This window comes from Oenanthe melanoleuca, chromosome 5 (genome assembly GCF_029582105.1).
Source record: "Oenanthe melanoleuca isolate GR-GAL-2019-014 chromosome 5, OMel1.0, whole genome shotgun sequence".
Taxonomy (NCBI): Eukaryota; Metazoa; Chordata; class Aves; order Passeriformes; family Muscicapidae; genus Oenanthe; species Oenanthe melanoleuca.
The window spans coordinates 5,632,236-5,649,204 of record NC_079339.1 but is presented as its reverse complement, the minus strand read 5'-3'; the positions used below and the strand labels follow the sequence as shown (position 1 = coordinate 5,649,204).

The window sequence follows — 16,969 nt, the reverse complement described above, 5'->3', positions numbered from 1 at the left end:
TACCTCATGTTTGAATTCCTGCTGTGTGGTGAGAGCCATGTGCCACAACACTGATTTGGAAAGCAGGTTCTTCTCTTCCAAGTCTGCTATGGGAATGGTACTGGTCCAACCTGTTTCGCTGTTGGCAGACATGAGCTTTTGAGAAACTTTCCCCAAATACAGTAGCTGAAGCATGATGTCACGACGTGTCATCAGAAGTGGTAACACAAGAGATGCTTGTGCCAAGAGCATGATTCATTTCAGGCGAGGGTCTGAACCGGAAGACTGCTCTGCAGCTGAGTGTTCTGTCTTTAAGCTTGCATTTGTCTGAAATGTGCACGCATGGGTAAGGAAGGTGGTAGGACCTGGTGATAAAAGACTAGTCATTCTTTGCACATAACCTGTGCAGGCAGATTTCATTTTGGGAAAGTCTGAAGTTACCAGCGAGCATCGTGAAAGTCCTGAGAGAAAGCTGAGTGCCAGTAATATCCTTTTCAGGAGGAAAAACCGATGCATTTGGAATGTGTCAAACCCTCAAACCAGAGTATGTCAATGATGAAACACATTAATTTTGGGAGTAAGAGACAGTCATTTGCTGTCACCATTAGGCATCTACTGCATCAAATCTTTAAATGTATGGGAACAGATAAAAATCCATGTCCTTTTAACTTGGTTGTATGGACTGACCACGGCCACAATTTATACCAATGCATGTTACTTAACAGCTGGAAGATAGGCACGTGTTCTACTACACTAGTACACTGATGTGCTTAGTCTGAAATAATTTTACACTTTTAGTACTGAAATTCCTACAGTCAGTATGGAGGTTGACGGGCACATCTTATACCAAATGGATTAATTTGCTGTAAAGTTTAGTTTAGACTTCTCAGTCTTCAAACATTAGCTAACTATGTGTTTGGGAATTAAAAATAAAATTTAAAAAAGAGCTCCATGACTGTGTACAGAAGCAAACAAATGATTTTTCTTTGTAAGGCTTCCTTCCGATGGATCTGTTAATTAGTTACTTATGTAACGGCAAACCCTAAAGTGGATGCTTTTAGCCTTCTGAACTGATTATATAGTCCTTTACAAGTATTTGTCAGTGGGCAAGGCAAGCATGGCATACATTAATCCCCCCTTCCTTTCCACCAAGTCTTCTTCACAGTATTCAGGTGTAAGTGCTGATGCTAATCTTTGCCCTCTACCGGCAGCAAAACAAACTTTGCTCATATGGATCACAAGTGTCCCCACGGAACCAGACTTTCCAGGGATGCAAGACTTATTGGTGAATTGAGGAGGTTTTCTAGCCCATGAGCCCATGAGTGGTGGGGTTTGTTCCTTTCCCTTTCCCTTTCCCTTTCCCTTTCCCTTTCCCTTTCCCTTTCCCTTTCCCTTTCCCTTCCTTTTCCCAGGTGCAAGCACTGCTGTTTCCCAGTGCTGGTAGTGCAGCTGGCAACTGAGTCCACACATATTTAGACACCCTTGAAGTAATTGCATTTTAGCTGTGGCACACAGCCCTACAACTAACTGCTCAGAGAGACACTGGGCCTACTCAAAAATCCTTCCTCCAACCACAAAATGTCACAAGCTTTGCAGCTGGCAGAACTAACAGTTTAACACCACACAGTTGGCAACTTCACAGTAATTTAGGTCAAAACCAAGGTGCATTCAGTGACCAATGGAGAGTGCAAGAACAATATTCACAGAAATATTATCTGAGCTGAAATCCAGCTCAGTTTCCAGGATAAATGCTTCACTCTTGCAAAAGTACTTTCAGATTTTTTTTTTTTTTAATTGCTATGAATACTCAGGAACACAGTTTTTAATTCTTATCTGGAAGTCAAACTTTTCAGCTGTTTATATTTCCCATAAGAATATATCAGAAGGTTTGATTTTCTGGCAATAAAGGGAGATTATTTGTTACCATTAGGGGAGGTGTAAGAATAGTGTTGGCTGCAAGAAGGGGATGTTTTGTTTTCCATCCATTTGCCCTATCCTTTCTCCATATGAACAGCTGAACATATGTGCTCTCCAAATGCTCTCCAAATGTGTGACCATTTGGGCATTGAGCTGGACTATAGGAAGAGCCACTACTGTGGGATCAGCTTTTTTCAGAGCACTTTTTACCAAGCTGCTTGTGTTACTTTTTGCAGTACCTGTGGGCTTTTGGATGCTTCCAGTAAACAGAAGAAGAAATCAGTAATGGCTAGGATATTATTTTCCATGAGATTGCTCAACATGTCTTTGAAACTGTATTTTACAGCTCATAACATGGTGCAAATTTTTTCATGTACCCACAGCAATTTTTTATAAACAACATTTTATCCAGTCTTAGGTTAAACAGATCAGTTTGAGAATCTAAAGCTAGTTTAAATTGTATACCCATTTAAGACTCTGAATTAAGTGGAAAATGGAAAACTTGAATTAGATTAAATTTGATGTCTAGATAGACACTGATTTTACTACCAGATAAGCACAAACAGATCTAAGCTAACAGAAATTGTATATACAGACCTGTTCCCCAAAAAGAAATCTCTAAAATCAGATAGTAACTGCTGTGCAGAACCCTGATGTTATCACGATGGAATAGAGGGTGTGTCTTCACGTGCTGAGGTACCATTGCCTCTTTTCTCTTGTTGCTATGGTTATAAAGAGTATCTGTGCATACCCACACACACTTGTATACCATGTGTGTGCACCTCCTCTCGCCCCGTGGCTGATAGCGGGTGCCCTAGCCAAAGGGAAGAAGCTGCGAAGTTACATTCAAAGAAAAAAAGTTGTTTTGATACATTGGAGATAAATTACTGACGTGCTTTCTGAGTGGCCACCCCAGAGGTTTCCTGGAGTGCATAACTTTGCTGGCAGGCAGGAACAGCTGTTTCCAGACATCTCACTAATTAAGTAATTAGGCAACCAAGTCAGACTTTTTGCTCTTGCCAATGTAAATGTGTATGAATGCAACTGCACCCCTAAGATGAGCATGATTTTTATGGTGTCATCCTAACTTTGTCCAAATGTACAGCTTATTTAACATTTAAGATGGCTGGAATTTGCACTGTGCAGCACAAAATCACGACGAAGGCAAGGAGCAGAGAGGATGATCCTGAGGCTTGCAACTGTAGATCAAATCTGGAAATCTCACTCTGCTCCTGTTAGGTGGGGTGGGAACATCATCAGAGGCCAGTAAACTGTCCTTCAAAATTAAACCAGGTGTTCTGCAGGGAAGAGTATTGCATATAACCGAGGCATGTGGTAGTGCGTTCCTTGCCAAGCAGCGAGCCAAATTAAAAGGCTGGAGTGAAGAAACACTTGAAGACAGGTTTTAGAACAGCTCTCAGAGCAGATTCTCATATGGCTTACGAGTATCTTTAAATACTTTACCTCCCTTTTACATGTTAGAGGCATGAAAGTGCAGTTAAGGGAGTTGAGCAAGGACATGCAAGAAGCCGAAGAACGGCACAGGTTTCTGTATCATACCTCATAATTTCTTTTTGTTTATTCATACGCGGCATAAATTATTGCTAAGAGTAAAGAGTTAATGAGGGTTGATTCTTTCACCGAGAAGAAGAGGAAGGTGCCCCGGATCCGCCGTACCTTGCACCCGCCCGGACGAGCCGCAGCGGGCGGCGGGTCCCTCTCGCTGGGGGGTTCCCGTTGCGGGGAGCGGGGCCGGTGCGCAGTGCGGGGCTGCCCGCAGCGGGGCCGCTCAGCTCGGAGCGCGGCCGTGGCCGGGCGGCGGCGCTGGCGAGGCCCGGGGGGGCCGCGCGTCACGGCGGGGGGCGGGCGGGGAGCCCCGCTGCGGGGGCGTCGGGGCCGCGCCTGGGCAGCGGGCGGAGCCGCCGCCGCCTCCTGCCGGAGCCGCTCCGCGCGTCGGAGGCTGCGCTCGGCTCCGCTGGGCTCGGTGCGGCTCCGCAGCAGCTGCCGGCGGCCGGGGAGGGAGGGAGCGAGCGGGCGCCGCCGCCCGCGCCGCGCCGATGGGTCTCCTCCTGCTCCTCTGGGCGTGTGCGGCCGCCGCCGGGGCAGGTGAGGGGCCGGGCAGGGGTCCGTGACGGGGCCGGGGTCCGCTCCGGCCGCCTCCCCGGGCAGCGAGGGCCGGGGCCGCCGCCCGGGGTGCGCTGGCGGCGGGCGGAAACTTTGCGGGGAGGCGGCGGCAGCGGGAGCCGCCCCGGCGGGGCCGGGCATCCCCCGCAGCGCCGAGCGGGGCGGGCGCGGGGCTCCGCGGGGGCAGCCGGGCTCGTCCCCGGCGGCGCGGCCGCTCCGCGGGGCTGAGGGCAGGCGTGGGAAAGTTTTGAGAGAGAGCGGCGTGCGGTGCGGGCTGCGCCCCGCGGGGACGGGGAGCGGAGGGTCTGGGCGGGCGGTGCGCGGGCGGCGGCTCCGGGGCTGTGTCTGGGCTGTGCGCGGTGCTGCCCGCGGTACCGGGCGGGAGGCGCGGCGCTACGGGCGTGATGCTGCTGCTGCAAGCGCGTTATTCCGGCCGGTGCCGTGCCGGCTCCGCTCTCTCCAGCCTTGCGCAACCCGAGTACCGCTTCTTGTTCCTTGCGAAGGCTTTGTTCTTGGTCCCCGGGTACCGCTCCTTCCCTTGTGCTGAGGGGCACGTTTCTCCGTGCTGCTTGTGGCTATTCTCAAGGAAACCACACGGCACAATTATCAAAAGTGCAAAGGAATTAATGTTCTATAATTAAATTCTTATCGTAATTATAACTTTATCAAAATCTACAGAGAGATGCAGCTTAAAAACTGTTGGAAGAAAATCCTTCCCTTTCATAGCGGTGTTACCCCTGATAGTGCATACAGAGAGATTTAAATGGTCAACAGGACCCAAAACTCTACTACTCGGAAAGTTCTCTGTGTGCAACAATTGCCATCGAAGTTGTGAGAGGAGAGAGAAAAATGCTTCTTCTAGAGCCTCTTCTTTACCATTTTTGCATGGTTTCACATGGATATGTGCAAATGGCTTGATTGTGTTGAGTGTGCTTTAAGTAAAAGTTTTCCATCCTGGAATAGCACTTACACATGTCGAGGAGATTGTGGATGTGCTGCATATGTTGCATGGCTGCACATTGGCTAGATAGAGCATAGCATGATTGCTGGGGCTTAGGTATAAGTGATAAAGGCGGAAGCAGAGAATAAAAGCTGTCAGAGCTGTAAGGCAGAATTAATTTCTTTTAGGGATTTCCTAGTGACATCATTCATAATTATATGGCTTAATCCTCTAATCTACTGTAGTGCCTTCAGTTCACATTGGGCTGAATCCACCAAGTCCTGAGATGATTTCTACTCCCACCCACCTGCCTGAAACATTTGAAGTGTGGCTTGTGTAAGCCACTGATATAAGGCGAATGGCCCAATTACTTTAAATAGGAATTGAAGGCAACACTATCCAGAATCGGGCCCAGGCATTGCATAGCTCTCCAGTGAAAGCAGATGGCTTGATGCTTAATTTTTACTTCAGGAAGAGGTGGTATTTCCAGCTGCTTGTTCCACTGAAAAGAGACAGCATAAAGTACTGCATGCAAGTGTGGTTGATATGCCTGTAGTATCTTTCTAACAGACTGGGGGAGACCACAGGGGGAAAAGGAGACTTGGTTATCATACTGAAGCTGCTGATTTGTTGTTTATTAATTATTAACTAGTCATTTGAGTGCCTGCTGCCATTTGAAGACCCAGCTCAGGAAGATGACTAGATATTTAAAGCAGTGTAGACTCTCACTAAATAGTTACTGTGACATCAGAAACAGTCTCTGTTTTCCGAAGTATTTTAAAAGCTGGAAGAGAACACACTGAAGCTGTCACATGAGATCCTTCATTGGCATGAATCGAAGCCTGTGGAGCTACAGTGATGTATACTTGTTGAGCTTTGGGTATTCAGGCTGGAATAAACAGCTTTAATAGAGCAGTGGAGCTACTGTGATTTATGGGAGTGCCTATACTTGCTTGCTGTGGTTTCTGTCCCCATCCTGTTGATGGCTGTGACAGAGCTTTCACTTATTTTAATGGGGTTGAGATTTCTCAACACAGTTTGTCCTTTCTATTGAGCAAGTTTTAGTACCTACTTGACCTCCCTTCATATTAGTAGATTATTGCTGATCTGAATAGATGTAGCCCCTTTCTAATGAGGGACAGTATGCCCTGTTTCTCACAAGGATGGCAAACACTTGTCTTTGCTGATAGCTAAGTTCACACTGTTTACATTGTGCTTCTTTCCTGCTGAATGAAAGTCTTAGAAGAATAACAAGTCCTTTCCTGTTTTATTCCAGGAGGGGAAGGTGTTTTTGGTCCACCAGTGTGGACAGTGTCAGTTGTGGTCATTCAGTGCCTGAGTGTCTTGGGTGGAAGTCATAGATAGAACCAAAAGACTGATAATGTTGCTGATTATCTGGGAAGTTTTTAGCTTTGAAGAAGTTTATCTGGGTTCTCCAATATTCTCCCCATTCCAGTTTTCTACAGAAAGATGTTTATCCCCATATCCTTATGAAAGCACTGTGTATGTGTGGATGTGTCAGCGCTCATGGAGTTCAGTTCCATCAGATGCCTCTAGATTTTAATTTTCCTTGTAGAGTAAGGTTGCTAGAGACCTCCTAAAGCTGTATTTTCAGTATTTTCTAGTGCTCTGTCCCTTGTGGAGTAGAATCCTTTACATTACCACAACATGTTATTCCAACAACTTTTCATCCTTGAGGGAAAGAGAAAGTGCTGGAGTACAGAAGATATATGAGTAGTATATGTAACTTCTTGTTCATTCTGTACACCTCAGTAATTTCTCAGAGCCTTTCAAAGAATCAAACTAGAGTACTTGCTGCTTAAATGATCCAGAAGTATAGTCCTGGAATAACAGATCAATCAATTTAGACCTGAAAGTGAAGTCTACTTAGTGGAAATCAATCTGAACGTGCTTTACAGGTAATGTCCTTGCTCCACGAAAGTCAATGGGACTTTTACCATTGACTTCAGCTGTGTCAGGGTTTCATTCTTGCAGCCTGTTCCTGTTACTAGTGACGTTAATGAAAAATTTAATTAGGAAAGTGTTTGGATTCCACACGAGATATTTGACCTGTGTTTCAAGCACAGGTCTCGTGTCACTCTTACTGCTGTGTTGACAGAAACACTGAGGTCAGGCTGCCATCTTCCCATCCCTAGAAAAAGGAGGTATGTTTGATGAATTTGGTGTGCTAACCATCAAGTTGCCCTGAGCTTTTCAACATAGCACTTTCAGAGTTTTGGAGTCTGTGTCTTTTATGTCTATCCCATCAGATCCCTTCTAGATTGAAGAGTACCCAGGCTTTTCCTGGGCATAAGCCTTTTATGAATTTCAGGTTTAGAGTTGTGCTTTTCCAGTAGGTGCTCCTTGCAGCTCAGAGGTGCTGCAGCTGGTTTGGGTGAGTGAGTGTGTGGTGTTTGTAGGTGGGCTTTAGCAACAGCAGAGGTGTTCTGAAGCAATGTCAAACACCTTGGGTGAATCACCCAAGGTTCTTAGTCTACAGGATGGTATTCTTTGCTCTGCTACCATATCTGCTCCAGGGTCCTTGGGTCCAGTTGGGAAAATGGATTACATTTAGGTGTTGAGCTGTGGGCCTGGTCAATTGGTCCCAGCTAGGTAGGAAATGTAAGAGGAATTTTCAGTCCTCACATCTCACTGGAAATGTTGTGTGGCCAAGAGATGAAGCTGCAAATCTCTCTCATTGTTTTGCTTAGGTGGATATGCTTTTCTTTATTTATTACTCTTTAACCTTGTGAAGATACTGCAAAAACACATCAGTTTTAGAATGTTTTAACACATGCATAGTCAAATGTCTGTGAAGGAAATAATTTAATTGAAAGACTTGGAATAGAATATATTTTCTTTCCTGCAGCACAGTTACTGTCTTATAAGTAATTACTGTGTACAGTGTGTGTGCGAGTGGGAAGGTAGTAGAAATGTCTGTGCTAGATGTTCTTCTCTATTCTTTCTATTACCTAATTTGAAATAAAAATCGATCTAACTCTCTTTGCCTCCAACAGCTGTAGGATTTGGAATGGATCCTGACTTACAAATTGATATCATCACAGAGCTGGATCTGGTGAATACAACCCTGGGGGTAACACAAGTGTCAGGACTACACAATGCCAGCAAAGCGTTTTTATTCCAAGGTGAGAGAAACATCCTCAATTTTCTTATTTCACTTCTGTCTGCATGAACTCAGAAGAGCTTTGATGCTTAAGTGATTCCCTGTAATGGTGGTCTTATTTAAATGTTACTTTCTTTTATTTCTATTTCTTGGAATTAATTCTTGAAATACAGATAATATTTTTTGTGTGTGTGCTGTCAGGTAGTTGCAAAGGAATTTAGGGAAGTGTTTCTGGGTAGGTTTTCAATACTCCCCAATACTTATTTCTCACTAAATATGTCGGAGTGGTTCCAGTGGATGGACTTGTGATTTTTTTCTCTGTGATCATATACATGCAGAGAGATACACAGCTTTAGCTGTGTAACTATGAGAAGGCATTTAGTGTATTGACACTGATTAGTAATGTAGCAAGTCTTTCATTAACTTTGTGAAAACTGCTGAAGTGGCCAAATAGAACACTTTTGTATTTAACTGCCTGAGCTGAGTATCAAGGACAGTATAAATTGCTTTGATTTGTTGTTTTCCTCCCCGGTCATTAAATATTCTAACATAAGTTTGTGAAATGTTTTAAAATTATGTTGGTTTTTTTTTTTTTTTTAATTTTTTTTTTTTTACTGAATGAAATTCTGAATGTAGCTTTATGATGTATTTAAATAAGGTCTAGATTAAGGGACAATGTCCCATGGGGTAGAAGCACTGAGTTGCTACAATGTGCTAATTAGGCAAGAAGGATATTAATATGACTTGAGATTAACATATGAATTAAAGAAGGATTGGAAGCATTTTTATTGTGGAGACTTCCTGTGTTTTTTTCTTTACTGTGCTTTACTCAGTGTTGAAGTGTGCATATTAGTGTCTCCCTTTTTCTTATCTGTCTTCTGTAGCTGTTTTTAGAGGCAAATGATTATGATCTCATTTTGCTTTAGTTCTGGATCTGCAGTGCTAGCTGACTTTACTGTAAATAATAAGGGAAGTGGGTCTTAATCTTAGTTGATTCTTTATCTGGCCAAGGCCAGTTTAGGAGTCAGAGCAGAGGCTTCTGAAGACCACCTGAGGATTTGTTTCCTGTCTTTTATAGTACAACAAGTAGCTTAATTTTCACCCATTCCCAAATTAGTGTCCAGAAAATTAGTGTCCATTGATTCTTTTAATTTTAAGATACCAATTGTCCTTCTTTTCATACCCTAACTCCAGGTTTGTGTATTATGGACACATAATGTTAAAATATAGCCATTCATCTAAGGACTGCAGTGGCCTAAATATATTAATAATTCCAATTGCTATTCAATGCAGTTAATTGCAGCCACACTGATGGGATGGTGTGGTGAGTTTTCACAGGCTGGTGGTCAGAGCTGTAGGGATGTACAAGATGTGTTTGTCAGGACTCGGATTGAGACCATTGATACTGAAAGTAACTTTGAAAGGTTAATGGTGAAGATGTCTTGGATATTCTGTTATTTTCTCCTTGGAATTATCCACCTGTTGTTTAGGAACTTAAGACTGTTGTAAAAAAAGTGGAACTTACAAAATTCATATGAACAGACAGACTGAAAGATAAGATGTTAATGGGAAGCAATAAACAAACATTTTCTGTATGAAATACCTAAACAATATGCAGACTGTATTTAGGTAAATAAAGCTTTTTTTTTAATTCCTAGAACAGAAATGCTTTTTGCTAATGCACGCAGGAATAGCCCTGTGCTTCAGTATGTAAAACTTCCTGGAAGGTGGCTCAGGAAAATCACCCTCTTCAATAAAACTCACCAACCCTTGGGTCATGAGAAGACTGAAGGCCTTTGCTGCCAGCTGGAATGGAAGTCTGAGGCTGCCCTGTTGTCTTCTTCCCTTCTTATTCCTATCTGTTATTTGTTAAATATCAGCAGTGTGTTGGCAGCTGTATGGATTCCCTTTTATTAGCAAAGGTGACTTACTTTACAGGTACAGTCTGGCTGTGTGCCAGGCCTTTGCCTGGAAGCAGGAGATACTCAGTTTTGATTTTTATCTTGCCATAGAGTAAAACCAGTATAGAACTTGGAGTAATGGATGGGTGACTGCTATGTCTAGAATAGAAGTAATACTTTCTCCCACAGATATTCATAAAAAAACCCACTTTGTCCAACATGACACTCCCAGAGGAGAGAAAAGCCTGGAAGTTAGTGCTTAGTTTCAAAATTACTGTATCCTCTTGGACCAGTTACTGCAGCCTGGAAGATGTGGTCCTTTCAGCATAGCTCTGCTCTGGTTAGTCTGTACCACATGTACAGGTCATGTGTGCTGTGCCTCCTCTGCCCCACTGCTCCAGTGTGGTCTTGGAGCCTCTGGGCAGGACAGGACCTGTTTCACCTGGCAGAATGATTGCTGCACAGGGAGTCACATTAGAAGACCTCTTCCCTAGCGAGCTTTCACTGCTGAGGATTCCCTAGTATAGGAAAAAAGAGAGTTTGTATGTTCTTTGGGATGTGGTTTTCACAGTGACAGTTTTTCCTGCCACCTTTGCCAGCGTGTATCAGGGCTCTGAGCTTACATAAAAGCTCCCTGTTGAAAATTTTCTGTCTTGTCTTGGTTTAGGGGAAATTTGGGAGGAAACCTCTGAATGGGATCCCTCTAGGAAACAGATTCAAGTGGCCCCTCCCCTAACCAGCTTGGGAAAAGATTTCCTCAGAGAGAAGTGGAAAAAACCTGTTTATTTAATAGGCAAAGCACTCCCCAGCACAAAAATTAACAAGACTAAACAGCAAAACCTCTCGCTGCTCTGAGAGATGACAGATTCAGCAGAGTCCCTCCCGTGGGTTGCAGCCCGGCTCACTCAGGCTGCTCTCAGTCCCTCCAGCACTGGGAAATGTCACAGCCCAGGCCAGACCCGGGTGCCACAGGTGTGAGCTCCTGGGGCTCTTCTGGGTTTTCAGTCCAGAGCAGGTTCAAACAATTCCAAGAAAAAGAAAAAAAAAAGCCACAGTCCAGGGAACTTGTCTGCCTCAGCTAGTCAAAAACTAACTAAAAGCAAAGGGGAGCTCTCTCCTGCCATGCCCTGCAGCCAACACAGTCTGTGTGAAGGATGCAGGGGAGCGAGTGCAGTCTCTGATAACAAACTCTGCACCTTTTCTCTCCCCCTTCACTCTTGGAACCAGCCTTAATGCAGAACCTAACATCCAGCACAAATGGAACAGACGACTGGGGATACAAGCACCATAAAGTCACCCCAGGACAGAGATGAAATGGCTGGAGTGCCAGGAGAAATACTGGAGCTGTTCAAACTGAGAGCATTCTTTTTTGTGTTCCAGCAAGTTTACATCTTGGAGGTAGAGAAATAGTAATTTTTCCCCAACCCAGACAGTTATGTGTGCAGGGAAAGTCCAGGAAAATAGGAAATGTTTTCCTAAAAAAGATTTTTTTTCTCTGAATTAAACCATTTGAAAGAGCTGTATAAGTTTTGAGCATTCTTTCAGTTACCTTTAGAGGCAAAAAGAGGAAATGAAAAGAGGAGGGATGATATGAAGATATGCACAAAAGAAAGGGAAACTCTTATTTTTAGTTAGGCTTTTGGTCAGTGATAGCTCTCTTACAGTAAGTGACATACTGTTTGTTACAGACTTTCTGGGGAGTGATGTCATGATTTAATTTTTCCTAGAGAAAATGAAGAAAGATTCTTCTCTGAAGAGTTTGTGATTTCAGTCTGAGATGATCCCAGTAAAGCTAGTGGAGTATTCTGATTTTTTAGTAATATTGGTATTAACAGCCAAACCTCAGATTTCTTTATGAAACAGCTTTATTGGCAAAGAAACAAATTCAGCTCTGTTGCAAATTGTATGACAGCGTGGTAGAAGCAAAGTGGCCATTGCAAGATGTGGCTTGCCTTTGGGCAAGTAAATTTGTTCCTAATTGAAAAAAGCCTAGAAACCTATAATTAAGTGTAGTCATCTAAGTGGTCCTGCTGGGCATGGACTTCGATCATTAGAGTATTTCAGCTGGATTTTTGATTGACCAGGTCTGTTATTTGTATGTTTCAGTTCTATTCTCTGTGAAAGGGGGATGAGGAAATTAAAAAAAAGCAGTGTAAGTGCTGGCAATGTGCATTAGGAAATGTAGGTACATAACTCATAATGGCAATTCTGCTAACAGTCTGATTCTTAAGATCCCTAGCATTCTGGTGTCTTAATTATTTATCTTTTACTAACTTTTGCACAAAAATGTGGGGAAAAATATCTTTGTGGGCAGATGAGCTGCTCTAGCATGAAGGGGCAGAGAAGGTGAATGGAGATTCGTGATGAGTGGTTTTGGGGAATGGGTCACCCAAGACCTTGATGTCTGGCCCACATCTTCTTCCCCCCAGCCAGGAGACCAATAAATTCAAGGAAATGGTTGTGGGAGTGGGTGGAAAATCTGCCTCAAAGAAATATATTGAAAATATGAACTTTTCACCTAATGCCTTAAAATAACATCTAACAAACATCAAATGTAAGACATCTACAAATAGTATGCCTATAAGACAGGCATGAAAAATGTACAGGATCGGAATGGAATTACACTGTAGAGTGTAGATAAGACAATTAATGTAAATAATACGTAATTGTAAATAATAAATGTTGTGAATAGTACATTAAGAAACCCTGAGTTATGGCTCCCTTGATGAGGCTCAGTCCTGTTCTCTGTTTCAGATAGCAGGGAAGTAGGGCTTGTCCAGACTTTGGGTTATCATGATCCTGAGTTCAGTGGCAGAAAAAAGCTCTGATGATAAATAAGGCAAGAAGATGTTGACTGGTCATCTTGTTTCTAGGTAGTCTGAGACCAGGTTTCAGCCTAGCCGTTAAATTATGTGATTATTTTTACCAGTCTAACTTTTGTTATGTGCTCAGTTCTTGTTGTGGAAGTAAAATTTTATTCCTTTTACAACCTGTCATCTCTGCCTATTTCTTTTTAATTCTTTCTGCAGCATGTCTTTTGAGCTAACAGAGACTTAAAGCCTTTACTTACAAAACAGTTTCCCCCAGACCCCTAAAGTTTATTAAGGCTTTGTAGCAATCTGGCACTGTTTTTCAACTTGGCCTTTAAATTAGGAATGGTCTTTTTACTATGTATACTATGTTTAGCACTCAGCAAATAAAGCACCAAGTACTGTTCGAAGTCTGGAGATCTACGGTGCTTTGTTCTTGACTGTTTCTTGACTTGTATTAAACAACCACTGGATTTGTAAGAGAAACACCTGGCCTTGAGCTCCTGCAGCACGGAGTTCAGTCATGCTTCTTATTCCCACTTTGTACTAGAGACTGCCGAGTTCTTTTCTGTACAGTCGTGGCTCCAACAGGAAAGGTGAAAGAATAACAAGTATCTTAAAGCACAGAGAAAGGCAATGTTTTTGTGAGAAAAAGAGTGAAACTTGTTGAGTTCGTGAAACAAAAGGACTGTCCTGCTTCAGGCCAAAAGAGAGATCAAACCTGCACTTTTAAAGTGGGTAGAGGTGCCTCCCAGAAGGCTTTTGAGCTTCCAGATGAAGTGTTAGTGTTTTCCTTCAGTGCTTTATGACTGACTGACTTTTTTTTTAGACTAATTCCTTACTTATAAAGTAGAAGTGTTTCCAGATTCCAATCCAGGAATCTCAGTCCAAGAAGTCAGATTTTGCAGTGCTGAACTGAAAGAGGTTTGAATGCTGGCCAGCTTTGCCATGTTTTGAGATTAGTGGATAAGAACAACTTCCTAAATTGATCTTGTAATCAGGAGTGGGCACATACCCTTTTTATCAGGAATGCTAGCTCTGCTTCTGGTAGGACAGTCTTCAGAATATGCTTCTTGTGCCCTGGCAATGTGTTTGGGGCAGCAGCTCAGCACTGAGCTATGCTCACTGAATTCCAAGGCCAGGTGAAGGCTGCTGCCTTTGTCCATCTGTGCTGAACTTCTCACCTTCAGTCTCAGTGGTCTGGGTGCTATGGCCAAGATTTTAATCCACTTCAAGTGTTAAACTCTGTTATGCTGGCATAATCTGCAAGGTGAGTGAGCTGGAGAGCTGAGAAAATAGCCAGGGACATGATGACAGAGAGCAGATAACAGCTCAGGCAGGAAACATGTCATTACTCTTCCTGGGGCCGGTGGTAGGAGGTCTGCAGTGAGTAGGAGTGATAAACTTTAGTGTTTTGGAATTCAGGTGTCAGTCCCTCTTTACATGAGGTAATGAGACAAGAGTCACTGCTTTTTGTGGGATCTCTCCTGCTGCATTTATAGCAAATATTAAGTATCAGCAGTATTGTTTTTACTGTGCAGAAATCTCACAGCGGCAGAAAATTAGGAAGGCACAACATAGTGGCTGGAAATGTTAGTCCTGCCTTTAGCTGTCACGGGAGAGGGTAGCTCTAGTACCTTTTCCATGGTGGTGTATCTGAATAGCCCATCTTGTGGGAATGCTGGTGTTTTTGGGGCAGAGTCTCTGGGCACACCTGAGGCTGCTGGCAGCCCCCTCCTTCGCATGCCTTGAGACAGTTGGCAAAGCACCTGATGACCTTGCACTGTTGGAATGTCTGGTTTTTATTTTCATTCCTTTTTCACCAGGTATTGCCCACCATCACTTGTGCCTGCACAGCTGCTTCCCTCCAGCTGGATGAGATTTTTTTTTTTCCCCCTTTTAAAACACACTTTGCCTGAGGTGCTGCCAGCCTGGGTGTGGGGCTGGGCTGTTCTCTGAGGTGAGACTGGCCAGAGCCAGCAGTATGTCCCCTCACAGAGGTATCCTGCAGCTCACCACAGAGGGTTATCTTCGTGGAAACTCTGCAAGCTCTTTGAACTTGTGAGCTTTTATTTTATTTTTCAAAGGTCAGAGTGAGGTATTTTTCCATTGATGTGTCACACTGTGTAGACCTGCTCTGGTTCCTACAGGGGTGGGTAAATTTGGGGTCTACCCCATGTTGCCTGTGGGATGCCTGTCCTGGGCTCCTGAGAGTTCATGAGAGAAAGGCAGCTGCCATCAGATAAAAAGCCTTTGTCTGTGTCATAAAAACACCTTGCCACCCGAGGTGTGGATCAGCCTCTTGCCCCCATCATGTGGTACCATTCCTTGGTTAATTTTGGCTGTTTATCCTGGCTTTTCACTGAGGTATCCCTTCTGAGAATGCCCTTCTCACCTGGGCGTGGCAGAATTGGTGATTTACTTAAAGCTGATCTGCTTTCAGGGCTGGCTGGGGTTGTGAGAAAAAGGGCCCAGCCCATCCCTTGGAGAGCGGGATCCTCGCTGGTGCTCCACACTCATCCCTTGAGATGTTCCCCTGTTTTTCCAAGCTCCAGCCTGGTCCTTAGGAGCCATGGCAGCTGCCCACCATCCTGAGTGTTGACAGAAGTGGTAAGCCCTTGGCAGAGCTGCTCTGTGAAGCACTGCTAAAATGAGAATTTAAGTAGGTTGCCAATAGCTGGTCTGACTGCACCCAGTGGGATGGAGGAAACTGGTACTTCTCTGATGGAGATGGTTTCTGGGCTTGTGTCCATCAGCAGGCCTTGTTCTTTCCTTGGGTCTTGAGTGCTTGTCCTGCTTTCACCCCTTCCTTCCCTGCTTTTCATCCCTTCCCTCTGTAGAAGCTGGGAATGAGAGGGACTTAAAGCTGGAAGTCTAGCGCCAAGGATTGAGTCTGTAAGTTTCGATGAAATGGTTGGGATGAGCAGGCTCCCCTGAGAGCCAGGAACGAGATAGGTGCTGCTGGGCACATGGGAGGAAGCAGCTGGATGGACTCTGACAGACATTTCTCTGAAGGAAATGGCCCAGATGGGCATGGCAAGGGGAGAGGTGTGGAGGAGCTGGAGGCCAAGAGAGAAGCAGGTGATGGCTAGGCAGGAAAATTGTGACAAAAACGAGACAAGGACTTTAACTTGAGGAAGGAGGGAGAGAGGTGCAGAGATCAAGAGCATGGTAAGGGGAGGGGAGGCGTGCTCAGCAGCTGGGAGAAGCAGCCTGGAGAGAGAGGCATGGGGCTGTGGCCTGGATGGGAAACACAAAGACTGCAGTCTTGGGCCAGGAGAATTAGGTAAAGGTTTGGTTACAGTACGGGCAGCATAATCAGGAAAAATACAGAAAGTTTACATTTGGCATTAGTGTAAAGTACACATGATGTGCACTTATATTAATAAGGGTTTTTGGAGGATGCAGCTTGGATAATGTGGGGGTTTGTTTTAGTAAATTAGAACCTTATATTTGCTGTATTGCTCAACTGAGGTCCTAGTGCCCTTTCCTCTAACAACAGTAATATGGAGAATTCACTAATATTTGTAGAAGGCTCAAATACTGGAATTTCAGTGCTGGAATAAGTGCTGGAATAATCAGCTTGGTGTGTTCTGCCTTCAGAGAAGGATTTGAGTATGTTAGATTTACTGTTCAAGGTGAGCTTTGAACAATAAAAATAAAGCAAAACTTAAGATCCTTTGTTTGTTAAAAAGTTTTTACTCTTTGTTCTTTCCTTTGTGCACTGACTGTGAGACAGGAGTCCTCTGGAAAAAGGTGTGTGATCCTGTAGTTAAGAAAGGTTTTGGAGTATTCTTCCCTGGAGGGTTGAGCAAGGATTTCCTGTGATACTTTAATTCAAACATCTGCCTAACTTATAAATTAAATATATATTTTTTTAATATAGCTAATCTTTTAATGTGTTTTGTGTACACAAGGCAATTTTTTTCTTTCAGTTAAATGCTTAGTCTACATGTGGGTTTTTTCCTTTGCAAAAACCATTTTCAGAACAGAGAAATAATCTGGAATTGAATACAATGAAATAGGAGAGATTGAGTGAGATGAATCATCTTCCGTGGAGGAAGTGAAAGATCACCTGAGACATAATTATGAAACACTGCTTTGAGGCTTTGAAGATACATAAGCTACTATAAACTTTGTCAGTTCCCAGAGGCAGTTTTAAAAAATACTCTTA

The 16,969-nt window shown here is 43.8% G+C and overlaps 1 protein-coding gene across 2 annotated transcripts in view; it reads left to right on the top strand.

The window, feature by feature from the left end:
* The first annotated feature begins 3,817 nt into the window (after positions 1–3,817).
* Positions 3,818–16,969, top strand: part of NELL1 (neural EGFL like 1) — a 282,345-nt gene continuing 269,193 nt past the window's right edge. For both annotated transcript variants that reach the window (XM_056493636.1, XM_056493635.1), the window contains exons 1-2: positions 3,818–4,002; positions 7,978–8,106. In XM_056493636.1, coding sequence (XP_056349611.1) covers positions 3,954–4,002; positions 7,978–8,106 — 178 coding nt within the window. In that variant the 5' untranslated portion in view covers positions 3,818–3,953. The remainder of the gene's footprint in view (positions 4,003–7,977; positions 8,107–16,969) is intronic.